Source organism: Pongo abelii, chromosome 1 (genome assembly GCF_028885655.2).
Source record: "Pongo abelii isolate AG06213 chromosome 1, NHGRI_mPonAbe1-v2.0_pri, whole genome shotgun sequence".
Classification (NCBI taxonomy): domain Eukaryota; kingdom Metazoa; phylum Chordata; class Mammalia; order Primates; family Hominidae; genus Pongo; species Pongo abelii.
In genome coordinates this window covers 208,639,221-208,663,180 of record NC_071985.2, presented here as the reverse complement: position 1 = coordinate 208,663,180, position 23,960 = coordinate 208,639,221, and the positions used below count along the sequence as shown (strand labels likewise).

General features: G+C 54.2%; 1 protein-coding gene across 1 annotated transcript in view; it reads right to left on the bottom strand.

Annotated features, from left to right (window-relative positions):
• Positions 1 to 23,960, bottom strand: part of RUNX3 (RUNX family transcription factor 3) — a 65,008-nt gene that overhangs the window by 23,678 nt on the left and 17,370 nt on the right. The window contains exons 2-3 of the mRNA XM_024238356.3: positions 5,985 to 6,247; positions 3,959 to 4,115 (exon numbers count right to left, since the gene is read on the bottom strand). Of these exons, the coding sequence (XP_024094124.1) occupies positions 3,959 to 4,115; positions 5,985 to 6,247 (420 nt within the window). The remainder of the gene's footprint in view (positions 1 to 3,958; positions 4,116 to 5,984; positions 6,248 to 23,960) is intronic.

Below are 23,960 nucleotides of genomic sequence, written 5' to 3'. Positions count from 1 at the left end.
GCCTCTCTGCCTGAGTTCCTATGTGTATAACGTCCCCGCCCCACCCACAGGAGCTGCATGGGCGCGGGAGGGGACGTGTCTCAGTCTCAGGGGACCTCGGGGTTTTCTCAACTTCATCCAAGAAGCCACGCATCCCTCCCAACCAGCGGTTCCCCTCAATCTGCACCGGCACACTGCACCCCGAATCTCTGTCAACACACGGTTGCTTTTTAACCAGTTGATCACAGCTCAAGAGCTCATGTGCTTTTCATTTTCACTTAGGCCAGTGGCCGCCTGCTAGAGGGGCATTTTTGGGATCTGTGGTGGCGTGTGGTCAACACAGTGTTGGGGTGGCACTGCCAGCGTTAGGGGTGGGGTGTGTGTATGTGGTGGGGGACGCCAGCACCCAACACTGCCCAGGGTGGTGAAGATTCATTCTTCCTGGGAGGGAAAAACTTGCTTATAAAAGTTCTCTGGCTGGTAGCAGTGGCTCATGCCTGTAATCCCAACACTTTGAGATGCTGAGGCGGGAGGATCGCTTGAGTCCAGGAGTTCAAGACCAGCCTGAGCAACACAGTGAACAACACCCCCATCTCTACAAAAAATAATTTAAAAAAATCAGCTGAGCATGGTGGCGCATGCCTATAGTCCCAGCTATTGAGGTGGGAGGACTGCTTGAGACCAGGAGGTTGAGGCTGCAGTGATCGCACCACTGCACCCTAGCCTGGGCGACAGAGCGAGACCTTGTCCCAAAAAAAAGTAAAAGAAAAAAAAATTCTCTGAGTCATGAACCTAACTCAGTTTTACATAAAACAAGGGGTTTTTTTTTTTGTACTTTTAATATCTACTGAATTTTCCAGAAGGAAAGACAGTTCTTTTTTTTTTTTTTTTTTTTTTTAATTTTGTTCAGCGCTTTGCCAAGAGTTGTTGACAACTTCAGAAAGTCACGGTATTGGCAGCAAGGCCAGGTTCAGATTGAGCCCTGCCACCCTGCCTGTTCCCTCTGCTGTGGGCTTCTGCGTGGAGGGCATTCGTCCACCTCAAGGAGTCCTGTGGCCCCAACGTTTACATATTCAAATCAGTGTTTTATTATAAATTACTTTCCCTTTTTTTCTCCATCATAGCTATGGAATAACATAGTTTGCAACTGCATGTAAATAGGTAGGTTACATTATTTACACATTTCAACGTAGAATAGTAAGGCTTGATACAAAATATGTATTGTAAGAAAGGCTCCTCCTGTCTGGCAGGGCAGGGACCTCAGCCCTAATCACTGCAGGAGACAGCAATGACCTGGTTTTCTTCCCTTCCTTTTCTTGGTTCACACCTTCAGCCCTACTGTAAGAGCTCTGTGGTGTTACTGGGTGCATGTCTTTCATGGAAAGCCATCTTCCTGGAATTCAGACAGAATGTAGAACTAAAAATTGAGGAAACAAGCAGAGGTTTCCATCAGACTTCTTAGTTCTGGCAGAAGTCAGAGACCCAGGCAAGGGTTCTGGGTCCCAACCCCCAACCTTAACTCCCAAAGTGTCCCATCTCCTAAAGTGGCCCAGATTGTCACTGTCAACCACTGACTGTTCTCTCAGGTGGGAATTTCCCAGTCAGCAGGATGAGCACCGCAGATGTGTGTCTGCATGCCAGCGGACCCGGCACCCTCCTTCCTCCCTGCCAACCGCCTCCACCTCTCCCACTCAGCAGTTCACACCTTCTGGGTTTCCCCCACCCCCGCCCAAACCACACAGTAATCAGAGAATCAGTGGCTGTCACCGCTCAAAGGGACCTCAAAGTCCTCCTCCAGTCCCAGGCATTTGAAGTAACAAAATCTCTAACATGTATCCAGCTCTCAATATGCGCCAGCTGATACACTTATATCAATTTCCCTAACATTCCCAAAATCTCATGAGGTAGGTACCATTATCATCTCCATCTCATAGATGAGGAAACTGAGGCACAGAGTGGTTAAGTCATTTGCCCAAGGTCATCCAGCAAGTCATTAGCAGAGCTGGGACTCAAACGCAGGGTGGCTGATACTAGAATGCAGGCTCTCAAAGACCTTGAGCCTCTGAAGGCTGAACGCCTTAGCCACAGTTCCTCAGACATCGGAACTCCTCCTCAGATCACTTCGTGCCTCGCAGGACCACTGAGACTGGTTATGGACCTCTGAGAGGAGATGGATGAGAGAATCGTTTATAAACTCAGCCTCTTGCATCTCCCAGAGCCACAGTCCCAGCCTCGGCCATTCCTGCTACAAGGACAAGCTCCCAACCAACGCTTTGGAAAGCCATTTCCCTCCCTGCAGGCCTGGGGAGGGGGGCTCAAGGTCTGTGGGCATGAAAACCCCTAAAAAAAAATCATTCTCAGTATGCAGAACGGCCAGACAAGGTCTCGGTAACTCAGAAAATCATCGTCTCTTCTCTTTCTCTCACCTCCCAGGAGAGAGAGTGGGAAGGGAGAATCAAGTTCCTGATGCCTTGCTGGGCTCCCAGATCGACAGCACCTTCTGCCCGCCTCGCAACAGGCAGCAGCTATAGTGCTCCTGACACATACCTGGGCTAGCAGACCTGGCCACTGCCCCGCAGTCAGCAGAGCCATCAGCCTTGTCTGCCACCGACCAGGGACCAGTGACTCTCCTCTCAGGGTTGGGATTAAGTTGCAAAGGGTTTGAGAGATTGGGGATGACAAAAGGGACTTGGAGACTAATTGGGAGCAGCAATGAAAGCTTAATTCATAAAAGCAAACATTTTCCATCCATCAACCTGCAACCAGTTAAGGGCACCGTTTGAAAGAAATCTGTGCGTGGGGAAGGGAGCCAACAGGAACAGGAAATGTTTGAAAGAATGTAAACTATTTCAGTTTCATAAAAAGTAACAAGTAAACAGTTATTACATGCAAATAATGTCCTGGTTTTAATTAATGCTGAAAAGTCAAAATATGGTTGACATTTGTATGTATACATTGAACGGCTGGAAAGGAAAAAATGGTGCCCAGATGCCCATTTCAGAGCAGGGCTTGCGGCTCAGAGGGAACTAGAACCTTGAGAAGGTCCTGTTTATTGGTGATGAAAAGCATGGTTCTGCTTCAGCCACTTCAGCCTGCTGTGGAGTTGGGGAGCAGAGGGAACCCAGCTTACTTCTTAACAAAGCTGGAGGCGGGCCTGGTGCTTGGGAAGGGTGACTCCCACTTCAGCCACTTCTCGTAGGCAGGCTGGTCTTAAAGGGCCAGTGGACTCTCAGGCCTCCATTCCACGGGGGCAGGGTTTCCAGGACTTTCCCATCCAGGAGTTAAGTGATGATGGGTTTCAGGTCCCAGAAGCCTCCCATTCAACAGCCCCCCACCCCCGTCCCGCCTTCCTTCTACTGCTCAAGGTCGGTCAGACAGGCAGGGTGGCACACCAGCCTTGACTCTGGGGCAGGAGATGGCAGCCTTCGAGCTGTGCTTTCCAACATTCAGCTGCGTTAGCTTCCGTTCCAGACCACCTAGGGCTCAAAGGGGCTGGGAAACTGGGTCTGGGAGACCACAGCTGGAGAGACAGCCTCAGAGTGTGGGGGAGATTCTGCCCCCTATGGAGAGAGTGGCTGGGGTGCTTGGGCCCCACAGATCAGGCACTTGTACTGCAACCGCCTTGCTGAAAGACCTATAAGCTCCCTTTTTGAGCTTGTTAATCCACCATCTCCTGCCAGCATTTTTTGTGAGACCACGTGTGCTTAACCGGGAAAGAGGGGGTGGCATGAACAGTTTCAGGAGTTTGTAAACCCTAGAAACTGGGAGAAAATTGTGTCTTTTTCTGGTAAGAGACCATAACTTTCCTCACCTCCTCAAAGCGATCTGTAATATCCTACAGGATTCCAAATTGCTGTTTTTAGACAGAGCTGCATCTGGAGACCTGTTTTTCGGGATTCTAAGGCCCCTCTTTCAACCTCCTCCCCTGCTGCCCCTGCCATTGCCAATGCTGAAATGGCGAGGCCTCCCTTCCACTTACCTCGCCCACTGCGGCCCACGAAGCGAAGGTCGTTGAACCTGGCCACCTGGTTCTTCATGACGGCCGAGGCGTTGCGCAGCTCAGCGGAGTAGTTCTCGTCATTGCCTGCCATCACGGTCACCACTGTACCATCCGGCACGTCCCCCAGTGCCACCACCTGAAGACACGGGGCAGGGGGATGCAGGGGGACAGCTTAGAAAGGAAGAGGGTGGCCAGGGAAAGGAGGGGAGGGGCTGGGCTGGGCAGCTCCCCTAGGTCTCAGGCGCACTGCGTATTTCTCCAATGCAGGGTGGAGAAGAGGCTTAAAAACGATAAAGACCTTCCCCCAAATATCACGAAAACAAGAAGATGGAATCTCGAGCTTCCACACCAAAATCCTAGATCAACTGCTTACATAAACTGTGTCCCAAGAAATCATCCTTTCAATGAAATCTAAGCCAGAGCTGTGAATGAGCTCAGTCACTATGATGTGGGGTGCAGTTCCCCTGTTGTCTTTGGCTGCAGCGAAAGAGGAATCAACATGCTCCTAGCAACGAAGTCTCCAAATGAGAAAGAGTATCAACAATAATAACAGGGCTGCTACCCTCACTCAATTTATGCAAGAGCTGTTTAGGGCATGAAATTTGGCCCTGAAATGTGGACCAGGCCCAGTTTATTGGCCTCTGCAGAGCCTAAATTCGTTATGCAGAGAAAATGCAGAATGCAAAACTCACTGGTGTTTTGAAAAAGGTCACCAGAAAACCCCTTTAAAGTGAGAGTGGGGCTTTTGATAATGGAAGGATGCACCTGCCGGGAATTGCAGGATGGGGGTGGCGATATCCCCCTAAACACCATCTCCTCCAAATCCCCCACCCCCAGGAGCACGGAGAGGCAGATGCCTTTTGAAAAAGAATCAGACTTTAAACAGAGTCACAACCATTTAAACGTGGCCGCCGCGTGCAAGGACTGGGGATCCATATGGTAAAAATTTCAAGGAGAAAATGTTTGGGATCTGATTAAAAAGACCAGATTTCCTGTCAACATCCTGTCTTCTTTTAATTTCAAAGACTCCTTTTAAGCTCCAAGTGACAGTAAAACCTCCGATCTGACGATTAAAGTCACACGGGCCTCCCGCCCCTCCCGGCGAGATTTCCCCCACTGGTATTTCAAGATGTCACCCGGGAGACCTCAAAGAGCCACTCTTCCTTTTTTTCCCATTTGGAGTCGTCTTAATGGGAGCAGGGACGGCCTCAGCTGCCAGCGGCCGCCACTTCCAGCCACCTCGGGCAGCACCACCCCCAGCCGCCGGCCCTTCCTGCCCTGCCCTTTTCTCACGGCAGCTGTGAGAGGTTTAGGGGAAAACCGAGGCGTTTTCGTTTCATCTCGCTGCCCCCTTAAAAAAATGAAAATGAAACAGTCGCCTACTCCCTGGCATAAAGAAAAAGGTCCTCTAAATGGCTGGGGGCTGCCAGGGTTAGGGGTCTCTCAATCTCAACCCGCCATTCGGGACGCATAATATCCCCGAGCAAACGTCTGGAGAGCAGTGCCCCGATCCTGGCCTAGCGCCGTCCGGTAAAATTTCGGAAGCCCGAGGGTGTGAGCAGGAAGCTTTTGCGAAGCGGCGCGGGAGGAGGGCTGCTGGAGGCGGAGGGTAGGCCCTTTCACCGTTCGCACCCCACCCGCGGTGTCCTTGCCCCGGTCCCGGGATCCTCTTCTCCGTTACCCGCAGGGCTGTATCTGAGCGATGCGGGTTAGGGGGGCGCAAAACCCCATCCGCCCATTTCCGCACCAACGTCTCTACGCAAGGCGCCCCAAAACCCAGGTGGAGCGGGGCAACCGCGTTAAAAGTCATTCCTGCAGGGCGCATCCAAAACCGAACGCCGAGGTCCCGCAGCCGAGTGCGCAGCGAGACTGAACCGGGTGCCCGGGTGTCGCCGCGGCGTCTCGGGCACCTCCCCTCCCCACTGCTCCCGAGGCTCTGGCTCCCGCAGCTCAGACGCCCGGAGCCCCAGGGCCGGCGCCCTCCCGCCCCGGGTCCCGCACTCACCTTGAAGGCGACGGGCAGCGTCTTGTTGCAGCGCCAGTGCGAGGGCAGCACGGAGCAGAGGAAGTTGGGGCTGTCGGTGCGCACGAGCTCGCCCGCGTGGTCCGCCAGCACGTCCACCATCGAGCGCACCTCGGGCCGGGCGCGCCCTCCGGGCCCCACGGCCGCCTGCGCGCTCAGCGCGCCGCTGTTCTCGCCCATCTTGCCGCCGCCGCCGCAGGGGAAGGCCGTGGAGGGAGGTGTGAAGCGGCGGCTGGTGCTTGGGTCTACGGGAATACGCATAACAGCGGCCGTCAGGGCGCCGGGCGGGCGGAGACGGCGCGGCTTCCCCCGGGGGCGGCCGGCGCGGGCGCCTCCTCGGCCGCCGCTGCAGCGAGAAGCGGGAAAGCAGAAGCGGCGGGGCCCAGGCCTCAGGGCGCAGGGGGCGGCGCCCGGCCACTACTCGCCAGGGCCCGCCCGCTGCGAGGCCTCGCTGGCCCGACGGCCGCCCGCAGCCTGCCCGGCTAGTCCCGCATCCTCGGCGTGCGGCCCCGCGTGCGGCCGCCCCTCGCGGCTGTCCCGGCTGCCTGGGCCGCGGCGGAGCCCGCGCGGGGCTGTGCCGCCGCCGCCGCCGCCGCCTCCCGCCCCGAAGCTCGCCCGCGGCCGCCCCGACTCCGCGGCCGCAGCCCCAGAACAAATCCTCCAGAATCAAGTGGCGGGGCAGTGGCCTCCCGCGCGGGGTTAGTACCCCCGGGGCCCGCGGGGCGGGGCCGGCGGAGCGACGCGTCGCACAGCCAATCGGCGGAGCCCCCATCGCGGGCACCTCGGTGGCGTTCGCGGGGAGGAACGAGGCCTGCCGGAGGCCGCCCAACGGGGAGGGGCGGAAGGCGCCACCCCGCGGAGGAGGCCCCAGTGCCACAGCCCAGGGCCCCCGAGAGCTCTGGGAGCCCGGGGCAGATGCTAGAAATTTGCTTAGAACGTCCGGGTCCCACAGAAGGCGCCCTTGCCGCCCTCTCTCGGGTCGTAGCTCCCTGACGCTGGGGCGCAACCCCTTCGCTCCTCCTCCCCGCTGGCCGCGGCCGGGCTTCCCCAGCTCTTGCTGCTTTGGGCCTGTGACTTCTGCAACCCCGGGCTGGGGGCCGCGGGGTCTCAGGGCCCGTGACGCCGCACTGGGAGCCGCCCCAAAGAGCTTACTCACCTCCCCCGTCCCGCACATTATTCTGACCCAAGAGCCTCCACCCCACACGGGATTTTGCGCGCCGTCCACGCCCGGCCGGCGGCCTCTGCTGCTCCCAGCCCTGCGCGGCTTTGGTCCCGGCCTCGGTGGCCCCTGTGCCAAACCGGGGACAGGCGGAAGGGAGTCTCCTAGGGACCCTAAGTAGCCTGGGGCCAACAACCCCTATCCTCTCTGCTCTCCCCTCAAAACAAGTTTCAGGATCTTGCAGGCCTCGCGGCGTCGTTCTTCGTTGTGGCGGCCTGTGGCTCTTTGAAAAACACGACGAGGCCTGCAAAATGCGTTTTCCTTTTTTTCTTTACGCATGTAACCACGGTCCTGCATCGTGAAACGGTACGCGCGTCGGTGGCAAAGAAAAACAGCAGTGGCTGCAAAGCTAAGGGCCCTCGCTTTCAGAGGAGAGAATTTTCTTTCTCCATGCGGGTGGAAAGTGGCCTCCGCGGGTCCAACCTCACTTCTTCTTGGGCCCGTGCGCTCCGGCTGCGCCGCAGGGACCGCGGACAGCTTCGCCAAGGCACTGCCTGCCCGCCCGGCTCCGGGTCCCCGCTCCCATTCCCAGCCGCGTGGCCCAACCTCTCCTGGGCTTCACTGCAAACAACCCCTTCCTCTCACGCCTCCTAAGTCAGTCGAGCAGGCCTAGGGGCCGGCTACAGCTGGGAGGGCAACGGGAAAGATCAAGCCACAGTCATACCGAATTATCGCCCCAGACACCTCCCTAGACTCTGGGGAACGAACGCGTGCTGAGCCTCCCCGCCGCTTTGGAGACGGGGCTAGATTTTCGTTGCTCCCGGCTCTCGACAGGTGCAAAACAATGAATTCCAAGCCTCGGAAGCAAAGAAGCTTAGGATCCGACGGTGGCCGCAAGATCTCATCATGGATCTGATCCCTGCTCAGCGCGCGCCATTTCGTCGTTGCCAAACGAAATCAAGCCCCGCGTGCGCTCCAGGGGCGAAGGACTCTGGCCTCACCCCGACCACCGGGAGAGCTGGCCTCTACCCACCTCGGGACCTCACATCACGCCCTCAGGCCGTGTCGAAAGGAAGGACAGCAAAGGTCCCTTACTGAACTTTTTAAGAGAGCCTGCGCCTGGCAGTTGTCGATTGCGGACCCAGGCCCGCGCGCCCTCGGACGCGCTGGCACGAGCAGCAGAACTAGAGGAAAGCGAGCGATCCAGCCTGGGCGCTCCCACCTCCGGGAAAGTCTCCGAGAAGGCCCAGCGCGTCGTGGCCAGGTAGGGCCCTGGCCGGGGGCGGGCAACACGTGCTGCCCTCGAGCGGGTTGCGGGACCATGACCCGCTGTTTCAGGTGGTGGTAAATTCCATTTGTCGAATGGTTTCGGTTTGCACCGTGCCCTTTGCTTGTCCCTCCGCCTGATTTCTCCCTCTCCGCTTACGACGGGTTCACAGACAAGTTTCCAGAGAATGAGGGACTCTTGTGGGCCCTGGCACCTGGCGCAGGGCCCGGCACGGCTCCGGCTCTCCGTACGGCGCTGGCTCCCCGTGGGCAGCAGATCCAAGGGACCAGGGCGGCGGGGGGAGGGGGGGCGGGTGCAGGCCCTTGGGTCCCCAGACCAAGGTCGCCGGGCCGCCTGGCAGGCACAGTGGCGGGAGCCGCCGCTAGTTGGCGCCCGCGCCCTGCCAGCCGCGGAGGTACGGGCCCGGCCGGGCTGCAGATGCGCGCCAGCTGCGGCCCGGGTGCAGGCGCGGCGACCACCCCCGAGGAGCTGCCCTTTCCTTGCCATCCATGCGGCCAGGTCACAGACAAACCGATGGCTTTGTGTCAAACCAAGGCCGCCTTCGTCACCTCTGATAAGATGGACGCCTTCTGCCTTCGCGTTTTCAGGCACCCGGGGGAGACCCACAGAACAGGCTAGCTTGTTCCCAATTTCCACCTGCTTCCTCCCCATCCCGGACCGACAAAAATTGTCGTCCGTTTGATGGGAGGGAGAACTCCCACTCCCCCACCTGGGGCATGCAGACACCCTCGCCCTTCCCCACTTGGCATGGACCGTCGTCTTTTCTCCCTCTTCCATCAGATCGATGGACAAACAGCCCAGTTTCTCCCCAGTGGCCCCCACCTAAGAGCACCCTAAGTTGTCCACAGCAGGGCGAGGAAGCAGAAGGTCAGGACACTCCCCTACCCTACCTTGACTTAGAGCTGGGTAAACCCAGAACCCATCCCCGGGCAAATAGAGCCAGCTCCTTTGCCCCAGGAAGGGGATTCATCTCCCTCTGGCATTTAGGAGTGTGCTCTAAGTGCGTTCTTGGCAGTGAGGGTGCCGGCTTCCCAGGGCAGGTGTGATTCACGGGGACTCTGTGGCGCCTGGGCAGGGATCCCCAGGTATACCAGACAAGGGGCAGGTGTGCCCTGGGAAACCGCCTGAGAGGTCCATGGGCTATGGAAGGAGCTGGGGTCCACAGTCACTCTGCCTGAGTGTGTCTTCTTCCCTCACCCACAACGCTCTAGGGAAAGTTGCCTAAACCTCTCTGAGCCTCATTTCTTTCATCTGTAAAGTGGGGGCACTCATAGTGGCCCCTCATAGAATTGTGTGTAAAGTGCTTAGCACAGGCCTGGCACATGGAGGGTGCTCCAGCCTCGGGGAGCCATCACTGTCCTTATGAAAAAATAAGACCTCTCAATCCTTGCTGGGGGCCTTTGACCCACCCCTCCCCTCTCTGGGCCTCACACTTCCATCTGTGAAATGTCCAGTTCTCATATTCAAAGCTTGCCAGGACTCCAAGCCAGTCCATGCTGTCCTGATCCCTCGATTCGCCCAGGGGCTGCCTGGGGGAGGTAAGGACTGGCTGTGACCTACCTCCACGTGGAGTCAGCTCACAGCGGGGTTTCCAGCAACCACCACAGGGCAGCTGGAGCTGGGTCTTGATGATTGCCCGTCTGACCATTCCTCTCAGAACCTCACTTTCGCCCCCAGCCGGCCGCCCTCCCGTAGGCAGACCCTTTCCTGAGCAGCAACTGGGTCTCAGCGGACACTGCCAGGGACCCCGTTTCCATCCCAGGAGGTTTCTGTTCCCCATATCCCGAATCACACAGGAGCCTAGTCCAGCGAAGAGGCAGAGGACTCTCTTCTAGAACTGAAAATTTCTCCCAGCCTGGCCCTAAATCCCCTGTCCAGAGGGACCCGTGGTGAAACCTATCTCCTGCCCAGTGCCCTAGAACTCAAAGGGGACATTCATGCCCCTCACTGAGCCTCAATTTCCTCTTCTGTCAATGGAGGTCATTCTAACCACTCCATTTCACGGGACGGGGATTAAGGATTCCCTCTAGGAGGGGAGGGGCATCATTGTGATTGGTGATCGATTGTTTGAAGAAACAGAAAGAAAATGCTGCTGAGTAAACTAGGACTCATCTGCATCCTGATTTCAGATAATGATCTCTGAATATGTAAGCGAGAAATGTTAATGAAAAATGGCAGTATATCTGGGTTGAGGGGTTGTCTCCTGCAGGCCGGGGGTCCAGCTCCAGAGAGTCCAGCTCTGGGGTCATCTCTCCTGGGCAGCCTCTCTGGAAGGATTCAGAATGTGTGGGAGCACAAATGTGCTTCTCAAATTACAGAGATCTTTCTTTCTTTTTGGAAAGTGCCAGACTTGGAGGGGAGGGAGAAGGAGCAAGGGAGAGCAGGGTGGTGAGGGTGTTAGGACCCAGATGCTGCCTGTGTGGTCTGAGACTTTTGCCTGGTGTCCGTGCTCCCCTGAGCCTTGGTCCCCGAGGGTAAAATGGGAAGAACAGTAACAGCTGGGGGTGCTGAGGCTTTACCTTGTGCCAGGCACCACACGTGGGCATTGCTCATGGTATTCAATCCCCACGGCGTCGTATGTGGTAGCTGTTATGCCCATGTAAGCAAAGAGGAACGTTGTCCGAGGTTGGCCAGGCTAGAGAGGGCCGGACCTGGGTTAAAAGCCTGCTCTGGCTCAAAATGTGGGGCATGAAGGCATCACCTGGCCAAGCATGTCAGCACTCTCCTCCTAGTGGCTGAGTAATGGGAAGAGCTAGCATCTAGATACAGAGGAAAGAGCTATTGTGATGGGGAGAGGGAGCTGGGGTGGTAAATCCTGCTAAGCAGCCCTGGGCTTGGAAATCAGCAAACTCTTCAAATCTGCAGGGAGTCAGGAAGGACTTGCCAGGGTCATTCGGGAGGGTCCTGTGATAGCCAAGGTGCACCCACCACCTGCTGTCCTTTGGCCTCAGGACCAGTCTGCAAGGAGGCAGGACTGGCAGTAGTCCCCAGTTTACAGATGGGAACACTGAGGCCCAGAAAGGGGAGAGGCATGATCAGGATCTGGAATGAGCTCCAGCAAGGCCAGGAACAAGCACTTCGAGGCAAAGTTGGACAGGACCTCTGCCTTGCAGGAGACTGCAGCCCAGTCCTGGGCCTCATACACTAGCACCCCGATGCCACTCTCAGTGCCTCTCTCGCCCAGGGGAAGTGCTAGTCAGACGCGTTTCCCTCTGGGCCTCAGTGTTTGCATCTGAATGCGGGGGTGCACTTTCAAGGCCCCTCTACATGCCAGGCGGGTTCCGCAGGACCCCAGGGTTTCGCTGTGACCCGAGGCCCCTCCTCCCCACCCACCTCCTCTCCACCTCGCCAGCTCCCTTGCGTCCACATGACCTCGGATCCTTCCACGCTCATCCCCACCCTGTTCTGCAGGTGGGTGGTCAGAGGGTGCCCTGCTTTGAGGATGGGAGAGAGGGAGGCAAGGACGGAGAAAAGAGACTTCTCTTGCGGGAGCGCAGAGCAGAAAAACTGGCTCCGTCGGTTACCAGGGAAGGGGTTTCTGGTTTCAGATCCCATCACTTGGTGGGGCCTTCCTACCACCCTCCCTGCCACTCACTCTTGTCATCTGTAAATCAGGGAAATACTTCTAGAAGACAGTTATTTGGTCTGTGACTTTGATCATTGGTCTATGACTAATAATTGCCCTAATTTTTTGGACACCTGCCGCATGCTGGGAGTTTTCCGCCAATTGTCGCTCACCCTCAGGTGCCTCTGCAGGGCAGAGATTTTATTCTCTCCATTTCACAGATGGGGAAACCCAGGCTCCGAAAGTAAAGAGCTTTTCCTCTGTGGGCCTCAGAATCTGAGAAGTTCAAACAAGTTCTCAGGAGCCCTTCCAGCACCCCCACTCCTCGACTGGGGAGGGGCTGTCTGCACTCTGACCGCTGTTCTCAGCGGAGAGCTCTCCGTCCAAAGCAGCAGGTGCGTGCAGAGCTACCTGACAGCAGAGCCATCAAACATGGGAGGCACGGAGTGGTGAGAGGGACCTGGGCAGCTTGGAGCCAGGGGGGCTTCTGGGAAACATGTGCCCTTCCCCCAGGGTGGGGTTCAGCCCTGGCAGGCAGGGAGAGAAAGGGCTCTTCTGAGTGGCTGTTGCTTTACACACATTTTTGCTTCACGGTATTCTTAGGGAGTAGCAACAGTTATCACTCCCATTTTGCAGGAAAGAAAACTGAGGCTTAGAGAGCTCAAGTAACTTCCCCAAGTTGGCACCGCCGGGAAACCACAGAGGTAGGGTTCCAACCAGGCAGCCTGGCCCCAGAGCCCACGCTGCTGCCCACTACACTCTATTCTTGTGGAGTAAAACCAGATGCTCGAAGTTACAGTCATGGAATAGAATTAGAATCCTGGCAGAAGAACTGTGGGCAGGATTTGGAATTTTACAGTGTCAGACTCGAAAGGGCTCTGAGTGAGATATCAAATCCAAATCCCCATTTCTCAAATGACAGAACTGAGGCCTAGGAAGGAAGAGTCTCACTCAAGGTCACAGCCTGTGCCAGGGACAGAGTCTGCACCCCCTCCCTCTCCAGCTCCCTCCCGCTGACTCCGCACCTTCCTCTCCTACAGGCCCTCCTCTCCCCACTGCCCACCCAGCAGCTTCTGGGCCCAGCCAGGCCCATTAGGGATTTTCCACCTCCCCAAAAAGGTCCTAATGACTGTCAGTCCTTGTGAAGCCTTAATTAATCTCAGAGGCCGATGGCTCAGAGGAGACTGGGGGCTTTGGCCTTATGCAGATGAAGATTGCGGCTCTATTTCATGTGGTGGTGAAGGAACGCCTCAGACATTCCTGCCAGCAATAAAAGCCACATGGCTTTCCAGCATTGCCCTTGGAAAAGAAAAAAAAGTGCAGCCCTTTGCGGAAAGAAATCAACTATGTGCTGTACGCATGGCATGAGATACAAATGGGCACACGGAGGTGGGGAACAGTCGGTCTTTTATGCCGCCTCTGATGTCTACTGACAGTGGCAGGGCCAGTGGTCACGGTCCCAGCTGCAATCCTGGGGAGAGGGAGTGACCCCCAGTGTGGTGGGGGAAGCCTCAGCTCCTCCACCTGAACTGGATTTGAGCCACCCCAGATATCCCAGAGGCAGGGCTGGCTTCCTGGCCTGTGACCCGTGTAGTCACACAGGGCCCTGGTCTCAGAAGGGTCCTGAGCTTGTTTAATGCCCTGCCACCACTGCCTTGAACTTCTGAATACTTGCTCAACAAAGGTCCTGCGTTTTCATTTTGTACTGGGCCTCCCAAATTACATAGCCAGTCCTGACCACAAATCCCCCCCACCCCTTAACCAATTGTCACGTCTCTCCTGGCCCCTGCCATGTACCCAATCCCGGGGAGTAGGGTTTCTTGAGTGCCTACTAGCCACTTTGCTTATATCACCTGAGATGAACTTCAGAATGACTTTGTGAATTGGGCAGATGTGGAAAATTGAGGCTCAGAGAGGCTTCCATATGGCAAGGAAGCCTAGACTTGAACTCAGGTCTCCCTGACTCCAAAGTGAGTGCTCTTAGCAGCTCTACATCCTGCATTATTTTGTCTTCACCATGCCCAGGGGGATGGGGATACACACAGTTAGGCTGCTCTATTTCCAGATAACAGAAGGCATAACTGAGGCTGGAGAAGTGAAGGTTCTCAAGTCAGTGTCAAACCGAGGGCCTGGGCAACAGTGGACCTAGGCCTGGATCCATACGGCTGGGGATAGAGTCTCAGTTTTATAGTTGTTTGTGCCACTTGTAAATTTATTAGCTCTTTCCATGCAGGTCACTGCCTTGAGTCTGGTCTGGAATGTGGCTGGAGCCCTGCCCTGTCCCCCTCCTCCACAGCTCTCTATTCTAAACATCTGGAAGTCCTTCCTTGTGTCTTCTTCCACTCTTCCATGCTGCAGTTTTCCTCTGCCACCCTCACCGGTTGGGAAGCAGTTGGATCTGGCACCTTGATAAACTCAAAAGAGTCCAAATTCTTGATGAAAACTGGGGCTGAGCAGAGCCCAAAGATTGCCATGTCCTATAACCAGGCCTGGGCCTGAGGCTCATAGAGCCAACTGCTAGATCCAGGGGAGTCATTTCCTTGTTCCTTGCTGGGTAACCTTGAGCAAGTCCCTTCCCTCTGTGGCCCTCAGACTCCCCTTCAGGGAGATAAATGCATTGAACCACACCTGAGCCCCAGGAGGCCTCTCTGTCTTCAACATTCTAGAATTCCATATTAATCTACAACAGGTCTGCTCATTTCCCTATCTCATAGCTGGGGAAGGCCCAGGAAGGATCAGAGATTTGCCCAACGTCACAGAAGGTGCTTATTGACAACTGGGCTTGACTCTGAGGCTCCTGTCAGCCGGCCCGGCTGCCTCTGCACAAACCTTTGGAGGATCTGGCCTCAGCATCAGCTCAGCTTGTCCTTGGCCCGCCCCCTCTAGCCCAAGTGGCCTGTCAGGCACCCTCAGTGTCCAGGCCTGGAAATCACAGCTAAGGGTCCCTGGCAGGCAATAAAAGTTCCTCTTCTATGGCTTGAATGTCTCCCAAAAGTCATACATTAAAACTTCATCCCCATTATGGTGGTATTAAGAGGCAGTGGGGGGCCTTTCGGGAAGTGATTAAGTGGTGAAGGCTCTGCCCTCATGAATGGATTAGGCCCTCTTTGCCCTTCTGACTTCAGGACACAATGTTCTGTGTCCTCCAGAGGACATGGCCAGAAGGCACTGCCTTAGAAACAGGGAGTCCAGGACCTCACCAGATGCGGAACCTGCCAGAGCCTTGATCTTGGACTTCCCAGTCTCCAGAACCGTGTATAGTAAGTTTCTATTTCTCTATTTATAAATTACCCAGTCTCAGGTATTTTGTTACAGTGACACAGAGTGAACTAAGACACTCTCTTTAGACAAAAGTGGGCCAGGGGATGGCAGCAACCCTTTTCTCCCCAATCGCATTTAGGCTGTGTCAGTGTTTCCGTAATAAAGGCCCCTTTTCCAGGGGTTATAATTTGGCTGGAAAATGAGGAGGAAAGACCAGACTCCAGGACTGGAGGGGCACATGAAGTAGGAGGCTAGGATAAGAAAGTCTCCACTGGACCCTGGGCATGCAGAGTGCACACACACACACACACACACACACACACATACATCTATACCCTACATGTGTGCACTCACACACAGCACCCATGCTCATGGGCACAGTCTCTCTCTCACACACTCACTGGCAGCTCACACCCACATGGACAAGCCCTCATGGAAGACAGCATTGTTACAGTGCAGCCACAGGTGTAAACAGTTAAGTGCAGGTGTGTGCAAAGATACTCCTAGGAGATGCATCTGTCTGCATCATCATGCATGGACCTATTGGTATAGATGCGCAGATAGATGCACAGATAGGCCCCATTATATGAGTGGTGTGGACACACACATGGGCAGAAACCCACATCACAGTTGTATAAACAGCAGACCATTGGTTGGACAAATCTTTACACGCAGAGGCAGGCATGGAATCAGGGCTCAGAGCTTTGGATTTGTTCTACAGATCAGCTCTGGGAGGAGTTGAACCCTGGCTGTGGAAGTTTGTGCTTCTCCTCAATTCAGAGGCATAGACTTTATGGGTGGTTTGCCCCCCTGGGGCTTCCAAACCATTCCCCAGCATCTGAGTTTAACCCGCTCCCTCATTGTTCGATGGGGACTAGGAGAGCCTGTCTTCCCCGTCCGGAGAAAGGCAGTGGGAGGGGAGAAGTGGGAGGGTTGCAGCTAGGGTGCCCCACGGCGGCATAGGTGGAAGGGCAGGGCACTAGCCTAGGAGCGCAGAGACCTGAGTTTGGGTTTAGGTTGAGATGCCCTAGGCCAACACATGGACTCTCTGGGCTTCATCCTGAGCCCCCTCTGTTAGGGCCATGTGACACCCCCAGGGACCTCAGCATGGGGAAGAGCACTGAAACCATGTCACATGATGAACTATTAAAGCAACTGGAGACTTTGTCCTGGAGGAGAACAGGCTTGGGGGGTAAGAGCTCCTCTGGCAGATCTATGAAGAGGTCCCAGGTGGCAGGGACCATATGGATGCTGGGGACTCCATACCAGGAATAGAAGTATTGAGAGCTGGCTTGGAATAGGGACACGTCCCCTCAGAGGTAGAGAGCAAGTTGAGACCAGGATATTGTGCAGGGAGTTCAAGTGTTGGATGGGACAGGGGCTGGACCAGATACTAGTGTCTCAAACGCTCAGCTCACAGCAAACACATATTGAACAAATGCGAGAGTGACTGCAGAGCTCCATTTCTGAGCCAATCATCCGTGATTCAGAACATACCAGCTCTGGGTTCCCACCTTGCCATCTGCATGACCTTGGCCCTCTCCAAATCTCAGTTTCCTCATCTATGAAATGGGGAGAACAAATTATTTCCAAGAGCTCCAGCAAGTCACATCCCCTATTGTTGGTCTTTCGGGTCGTCCCAGAATTTCTGCTCTTATAAATAGAAAATGACATTGAAGGCAAAAAGCAGATCGACAAGCAAGAGAATGGTTAATACAAAAATCATAGCTAGGCGTGGTAACTTGTGTCTGTAATCTTAGCTACTTGGAAGGGTGAGGTGGGAGGATCACTTGAGGCCTGGAGTTCAAGACCAGCCTGGGCAACAAAGTGAGACTCCGTATCTACCAAAAAAAAAAAAAAAAAAAATCAGGAGAGTGGTCACCACCACTTGCCACCTGTGATGAGTAGGGAGAGGGATGCAGTCAGGGAGGGGACACTGGTGGGAGCCCTAAGGTCCCATTAGTGCTTTGTTATTTAAAGCCAGGTGGTAGGTAGATAGGTGTCTGCTTTATTATTATTCTTTAAACAATACCTATATTTTATACATTCTTCTGTACATGTATTTTACATGTTTAAAAATATTTTTAAAGGAAAGCAAAAGATAAAAAATAGAAAAAGTTCCCCTGCCCCAAACTTTGGAAAAAATGGACAATATGCTCAAATGTGCTTAATATTGTACAATTATTCATGATGCAGCAAAGCTGCACTGTTTCAACCAGATGGTCCTGTGTACCATCACACTCTCAGCTGAATCTCTGCAGGCCCTTGCAGCTGTCCTCATCACGGCAACCCCCACCTAGGTAAGCACTTCTAGGTAACAACCCCTGCTGAGCACGCTGCTCCCCAAGCACTCCTCATGGCCCGCCAGTAGCGCTCCAGGTATGTGTCAGTGGGCCCACTTTACAGGCAAAGAAGTCCCCTGCACCTACATAGGAAGGGGCAGAGCTGGAATTTGAACCAGCTCTGTCAATGCCAAAGTTGTGCAGCAACCTCACCCCAGGAGCCAGGCCCCTCGATTATAGTAACTAGTGTTATGTACACTCACACACGCCGTTGAATCCACGGAGCCACTTTTGTATTAGGTACATTTATCATCACCCCCATTGTAACAGTAGGAAAACTGAGGCATAGCAAGGTCAGGAACGTGTTCAAGCTCACACCCTAGGTGAGTATCAGAGCCGAGCCTTGAACCTCAGCAGCCTGATCCCAGATTGTGTTTCCTGGCCTGGCTGTGTGGGGAGCTCAGACTTCATGGAAACAAAAGACAGAACGGTGGCTCCAGGGTCCACAGCTGATCCCAAGGGACCAAAGGCAGCAGGGTGGTTGGCTGGGGTTGGAGGATGCTGCCTAGGAGATCTGCTTCCAGAGTGATGCTAGCCCTGTGTGATGAGCTAAGTCCCCACCTCCTTACAGGGTCGTGGCTGCTGGGGAGGTGCTGAGGCTCTGGGTACAGCCAAACAGAGCTAGAGCAGGCTTTGGACTCCCTGCCTGGCGAGTCCAGGTGACAGGCTCAGACACCGGGCACTCTGTCATTTGCTGTTGGCATAAGTTTCCACTGGCAGGAATGTGACATTTATCACCTGAGCGGGCTTCTAGAAGCCCACTGAATGTCTCGGACCTGGGGTGAGGGGCCCTCTCACTGCCTCACCTCTGAGCCTTAATCAAATCCAGGGTGGCTGGATGATCTGAAGGCCCTTTTAGCTCTCGGAGGCCTGGGCTTGCCCCTGCCCCCATCCGTGTCCTCAGGGGAAAAGGTTCCCAGTCCTGCCCTTAGCAGCTCTGAGCTTAGATGAGGGGGGAGATGAGATGGAAAGGAAAAGGAGAAGTAAGAAACAGACAGAGGAAAAGGAGTTGGCACTAGATTCAAGCAGTCAACACACACTTATTAGGCACCTAGGGCTATTTTAGGTGCTGGGGATACAAGCAATGGACAAGAAAGCCATGGAGCTCCTTGGGGGCTTTGATTCCAGCAGGGCAGACAGAAGACAGACAAGGAGGCAAATAAATAAGCACACCAATATTTGATAGTGTCTTGGGACACTCAAGAAAACAGATGGGGGTAAAGTCATAGAGAGTGACTGGGTGGGTGGGGAGAGGGGCTCTTGCCAATACTTTAGACAGGGTGGTCAGGGAAGGTCTGTCGGAGCAGGTGACATGCGAGCTGAGACCGGAGGTTGAGAGGGACCCAGGAAGGGAGAAAGGGGCTGGTAGGAGGGCCCACTGCACAGTGGAACTGGCTTTACCCACCTGCCTTCTCCCCATTCCCCACTCCTCTGCACTGCCAGTATCCCCAGTTCCAGTAACTCTTACTGCCCTTTCTCTCTGTTGCTTCTCCCACAACAGCCCTGAGAGCTAGATGGGGTGAGTCTAAGTAGCCTGACATGCAGTGCAGGAAACTGAGGCTAGAGTGGGGAGGGTCAGCATCAGCGGTGCCCTAATGCCAGGACCTGACCCGGGCTCCCGCCTCCCAGCCTGGTGCTCCTCGGAGCCTGCCCATTGCCCGGCATGTTATTCAACCACCCAAGTCCAGGCAGGCTGCAGCCACTGCGAAGCCAGCCTGTGGGCACCGCTCCTGAGAGGTCACAGGCTGGAAATGTGGGCAGCTGGGTAGGGTCTAGGAGGGGGCAGCGGCTCAGGACTGGGCGGGGGTCTGGAGCGGAAGGCGCCCAGCCCTGATTGGAACAAGGTGGCAGCACCGGGAGCCGAGCTGGGCGTCATTGATCTTGCCCGGTGTTCCAGCCACCAGGCGGGGCCAGCGCCGGGCAGACTGCCGGTTTTCCCAGGTGTGGGGACACCCTGGGGGAATGACTTTTCATGTGGTTGTGGGGCAGGCATGCCACCCAGCACGTGGGGGAGGCCAGGGCTTTGGGAGCATGCTGGCAGTGAGGTGGAGGGGGGTGTCTGGAGACTCAGAATCCCACAGCCAGCAAATGTGAGGCTCCTGGAGACAGGGTCGTGGACTTGAGGCTCCGAGACCCTAAGGATGTTTGAATCTTCATCGCGGTAGCTCCCACTGATGGAGTGCTCACGGTGCCAGGCACGGTTCTGAGAACTCACATAGCTTAACTCTTTTCATCCTTGCTCCATCCTAAGAGGGGGTTCTATGATCATCCCCACTTACAGATGGGGAAACTGAGGCTTGGCAAGGTCAAGTAGCCTGCCAAACACGCAGCTACCAGGTTTTTGTCTTAGGAAATAAGAGCCCTGAAACAGCTGGCCAGTGCTGGGAGGACCCCCGAAGATCTCTGAGGCTGGTCCCCTTGTGTCGGAAAAACAGGTCTGGAGAGGGGATGTGATGTGCTGGGGCCCAGGGGAGTCCAAGGTCAGGACTCATTCTTCCCCCAGGTCATTGTGGGACCTCTGCTGGTCCCTGAATGTCAGGCCCCCTGAGGGCAGGGTACTCAGCCAGGACCTAGGCTCCCAGATGTTACCAGCCTTAACTGACAGTTTTCTGCTAGCACACAGGAAGTTCTTTTAAACATCTAACCTGAATCCCTCATTTGCAGGGAAAGCCTCTTCCTTCTCATCCTGCAATACTTCTAAGAAGAGTTTGGCCTTTGATGTTAGGGAAGATCACCAATTCCCTGGTGTTGTGGGCGATGAGGCTGTGCCCCTCTCTGCCATAAAATATCTCTTTACTGTCCATCGCTGGGCCTAAACATTAGCGACTTAGCCCTTGGAGTCTTACAGAGTTTCTTTCTTTTTTTTTTTTTTTGAGATGGAGTCTCGCTCTGTCACCCAGGCTGGAGGGCTGGAGTGCCGTGGCACGATCTCGGCTCACTGCAAGCTCCGCCTCCCGAGTTCACACCATTCTCCTGCCTCAGCCTCCCGAGTAGCTGCGACTACAGGCGCCCGCCACCGCACCCAGCTAATTTTGTATTTTTAGTAGAGATGGGGTTTCACTGTGGTCTCAATCTCCTGACCTCGTGATCTGCCCACCTCGGCCTCCCAAAGTGCAGAGTTTCTTATTAAAACATGAATACTCTTGGAATGGGTGTCAGCTTAGCAGGACAGGGTGGTACTTGAGGGGCAGGGCTTGGGGGCAGTTGAGGGGCAGGAGAGAGCTGATTCTCCCCTTCCAGCCAGCCTTGATGGGGTTCTACATGACCTGTCGCCCTCCACCTCTCTGACCTCATCTCTTTCCACTCTGCCCCTCCCTCACCCTGCTCTAGCCACCCTGCCCTCAAATATGCTCATCATACTCCCACCGCAGAGCCTTTGCCTGTGCCGCCCTTTACCTGGAAAGCCCTTCCCATTCTGTCTGATTGGCTCAGCTCCCTACTTCATTCAGGTCCCTGCTGCCTCCTCCAAGAGGCCTTCTCTGGTCTCCTGTGGTAAACAGAAAAATGGCCACAGAGATGTCCACATCCTAATCCCCAAACTTGTGGCTATGTTACCTTATATGGCAAAAGGGACTTTGCAGATGTGATGAAGGATAAAGACTTTAAGATGGGAGATTATCCTGGATTCCTCAGGTGGGCCCCATATGATCACAAGGATCCTCACACATGGAATAGGGAGGCAGAAAAGGACAGTCGGAGGGAGATGGGGCGTGGAAACTGATTAAGGAACCTGAGAGATGGCAGCATGGGAAAAACGTAGCTCAAAGCTGTGGGCTTTGAAGGCGGAGGAAGGGTCTGTGAGCCATGGAAAGCAGACAGCCTTTAGGAGCTGGACAAGACAAGGAAACGAATTCTCCACCAGAGCCTCCAGCGAGGAACACAGCCCTGCCCTGACCTTGATCTTGGCCAAGGGAGACTCATAGAGAATTTCTGATCCCCGGAACTGTAAGATTATAAATGCATGTTTTTTTAAGACGCTAAAAGTGGGTTAATTTATGACGGCAGGCATAGGAAACGAATATATCTCCCTTCCTTGATTGACAGTTCCTCAGCACATTTATTAGCGCCTAATACACAATAGCTTGACTTACGAATTGTCTCTTTTCTCTCACAAAAGGTCAGCTGCAGGAGGGCAGGGATTTTTTGCTTGCTTGGTGTTACATTCGCAGATAGAGTTGTCAGATTTAACAAATGGAAATATATAACACCCAGTTAAATTGAATTTCAGATAAATAATGAACACCTTTTTAGTATAAAGTTGCCCCAAATATTGCAATTATTTATTGTTTATCTGAAATTAAAATAATTTAGGAGTCTTGTATTTTATCTGGCAAATTCATCCCCAACACATAAAACCATTCCTGGATATGTATTAGGATCCCAATAAATGTCTGTTGAATGAGTGAAATAGATAAGCAAATGAATTCACATTAACTTCTAGCTTAAAAACCCTCTTTGGCTCCCAGAATGCCTACAGGGTAAAGTGTAAAATCATAGCAAATGATAAAAGCAGACAGTTTCATAGCCGCTTCAATATGCCAGACCCGGGCTGAGTGCTTTACGCTTACTAACTCACTCGGTTCTTGCAATAACCCAGTGAGGTGGTTAGCCCATTTTCCAGAGGAGGAAACTGAGGCCCAGGAGGCTTAGTAACTTGTTCAAAGTCACATAACCATTGAGCAGCAGAGCCAGGCAATTCCAGGCCTTTGAAAACTTGACTCATGGAATGTTCTGATGTTATCTCCCCACCCATTCCCCTGAACACTGTGGATCCTCTCTCTCTAACAGCCACCGGTTCCTTTTCAGGGTATGTGCTTCCACATTCTCTGACTGCTGAACTCCTCCTCTTACATCAAAGCCCTGTCCTACTTTTCCCTCTTTGTGAGACCATCTCTAAAACTCCCAGGAGGACTTGGCCCCCTCTCTTTCCCCTCCCCACCGTGGCCCCTTGTCTGAATGCGTTGTAAGGACTTGCTGTTGTGTCCTTTACATTCCCTGATTGTGACCTCCCCTGAGAACGGAGATGGGCCCCTTTCAGCGCTTTGGCATGGGGCTTCAAACTGAGTCTGGCTTTAGGGGGGTTCCCAGAAGCATTTGAGAATCAATGAATGAACAAATGAGTGAGTGAATGAATGGCTGAGTGAATGAACGAATGCTGTTTGTTTCCACTTTGGGCCTCAGTTTCAGAGTCTATAAAAGGGGAAGAACAATCCCGAACCCCCCCATTCCTTAAAACAAAACACATTTTTTTCTGATTATAAAAATAACACACATTCATTAAAGAAAAATTGGAAAATAATAAAATTATGAAGAAGAAAATTAAAACCATCCATAATCCTGCCACCCAGAACAATGGTTCCCACTGGGTGTTCAGCCTTCTGCTCTTCTTACTGTATGTATAGATTTAGCTGCTGCTTCTCTTCTCCGCCCTCCCTCCCTTCGCTCCTTCCTTTCTTTTAGAGTGTTGGAAACATACAGTATGGGGTCCTTTAAACCTGCTTTTGAAATCCCCCAACATGTGTGTATGTGTGTTCTCCTGTTTTCCTAAAGCCTCCCTGATGGCAGGGGACAAGTGGCTGCTGGACAAACCTGGTAGGGGCTGGGGTGTGGAAAGCCCATTCCCCTCCTACTCATGGACCACCATAGTTCCCTTGTGATGGGCTGTTTAGGGGGTTTCCAGATTTCTGTCAGGGAACACCCTGCGTGGATGTCTTAGCTGCATCCCTGGTTCCTTCCTTAGGACAGATTCTGGGACTGGGGTTGCTGAGACCAGTATAGACACAGAGGCTCCGGACACTGCCCCACATCCTCCCCACAGCTGCTCTCCAGCCCCACTCCCACCGGCAGCCTGGACTTCTCAGCTTGGCAGAAAGCCAGGGGGCAGTATTCCACCTCCTCCAGAGAAAAGCCCTGTCTACACCCAAGGCCTCACTGATTCCATCCAACGCTGAAAATACCCATTTACTCAGCTATTTCTCCACGTTATGGTCTAAGGCCCAGATGCTTAGTTCCAATCAAAACAGCCACAGAGGTCACTGCGGTCTGAGGGTGCTCTGGACCTCAGGCCTGTGTAGACATCACACTTGTTAATAATTAACCCACGGAGCTCACCACGTGCCAGACCCTCTTCGTCTCTGTGTGTGCTCACGGTAACCCTGAAGCTGGGGATGGCTGTCTCCCATCTTACAGGTGAGAACACTGCGGGTGCTCCAGAGAGCTGTGGGCCCTAGGCCTTGTCACCTGGGGGTACAAAGGCGCTGTCCCAGTACACCCGCTGCCTGCTACCCGATGGGGCAAAGTCCCAGCACTACCCAGAAACAAGAACAAGCTTTGGCCTAGAAGC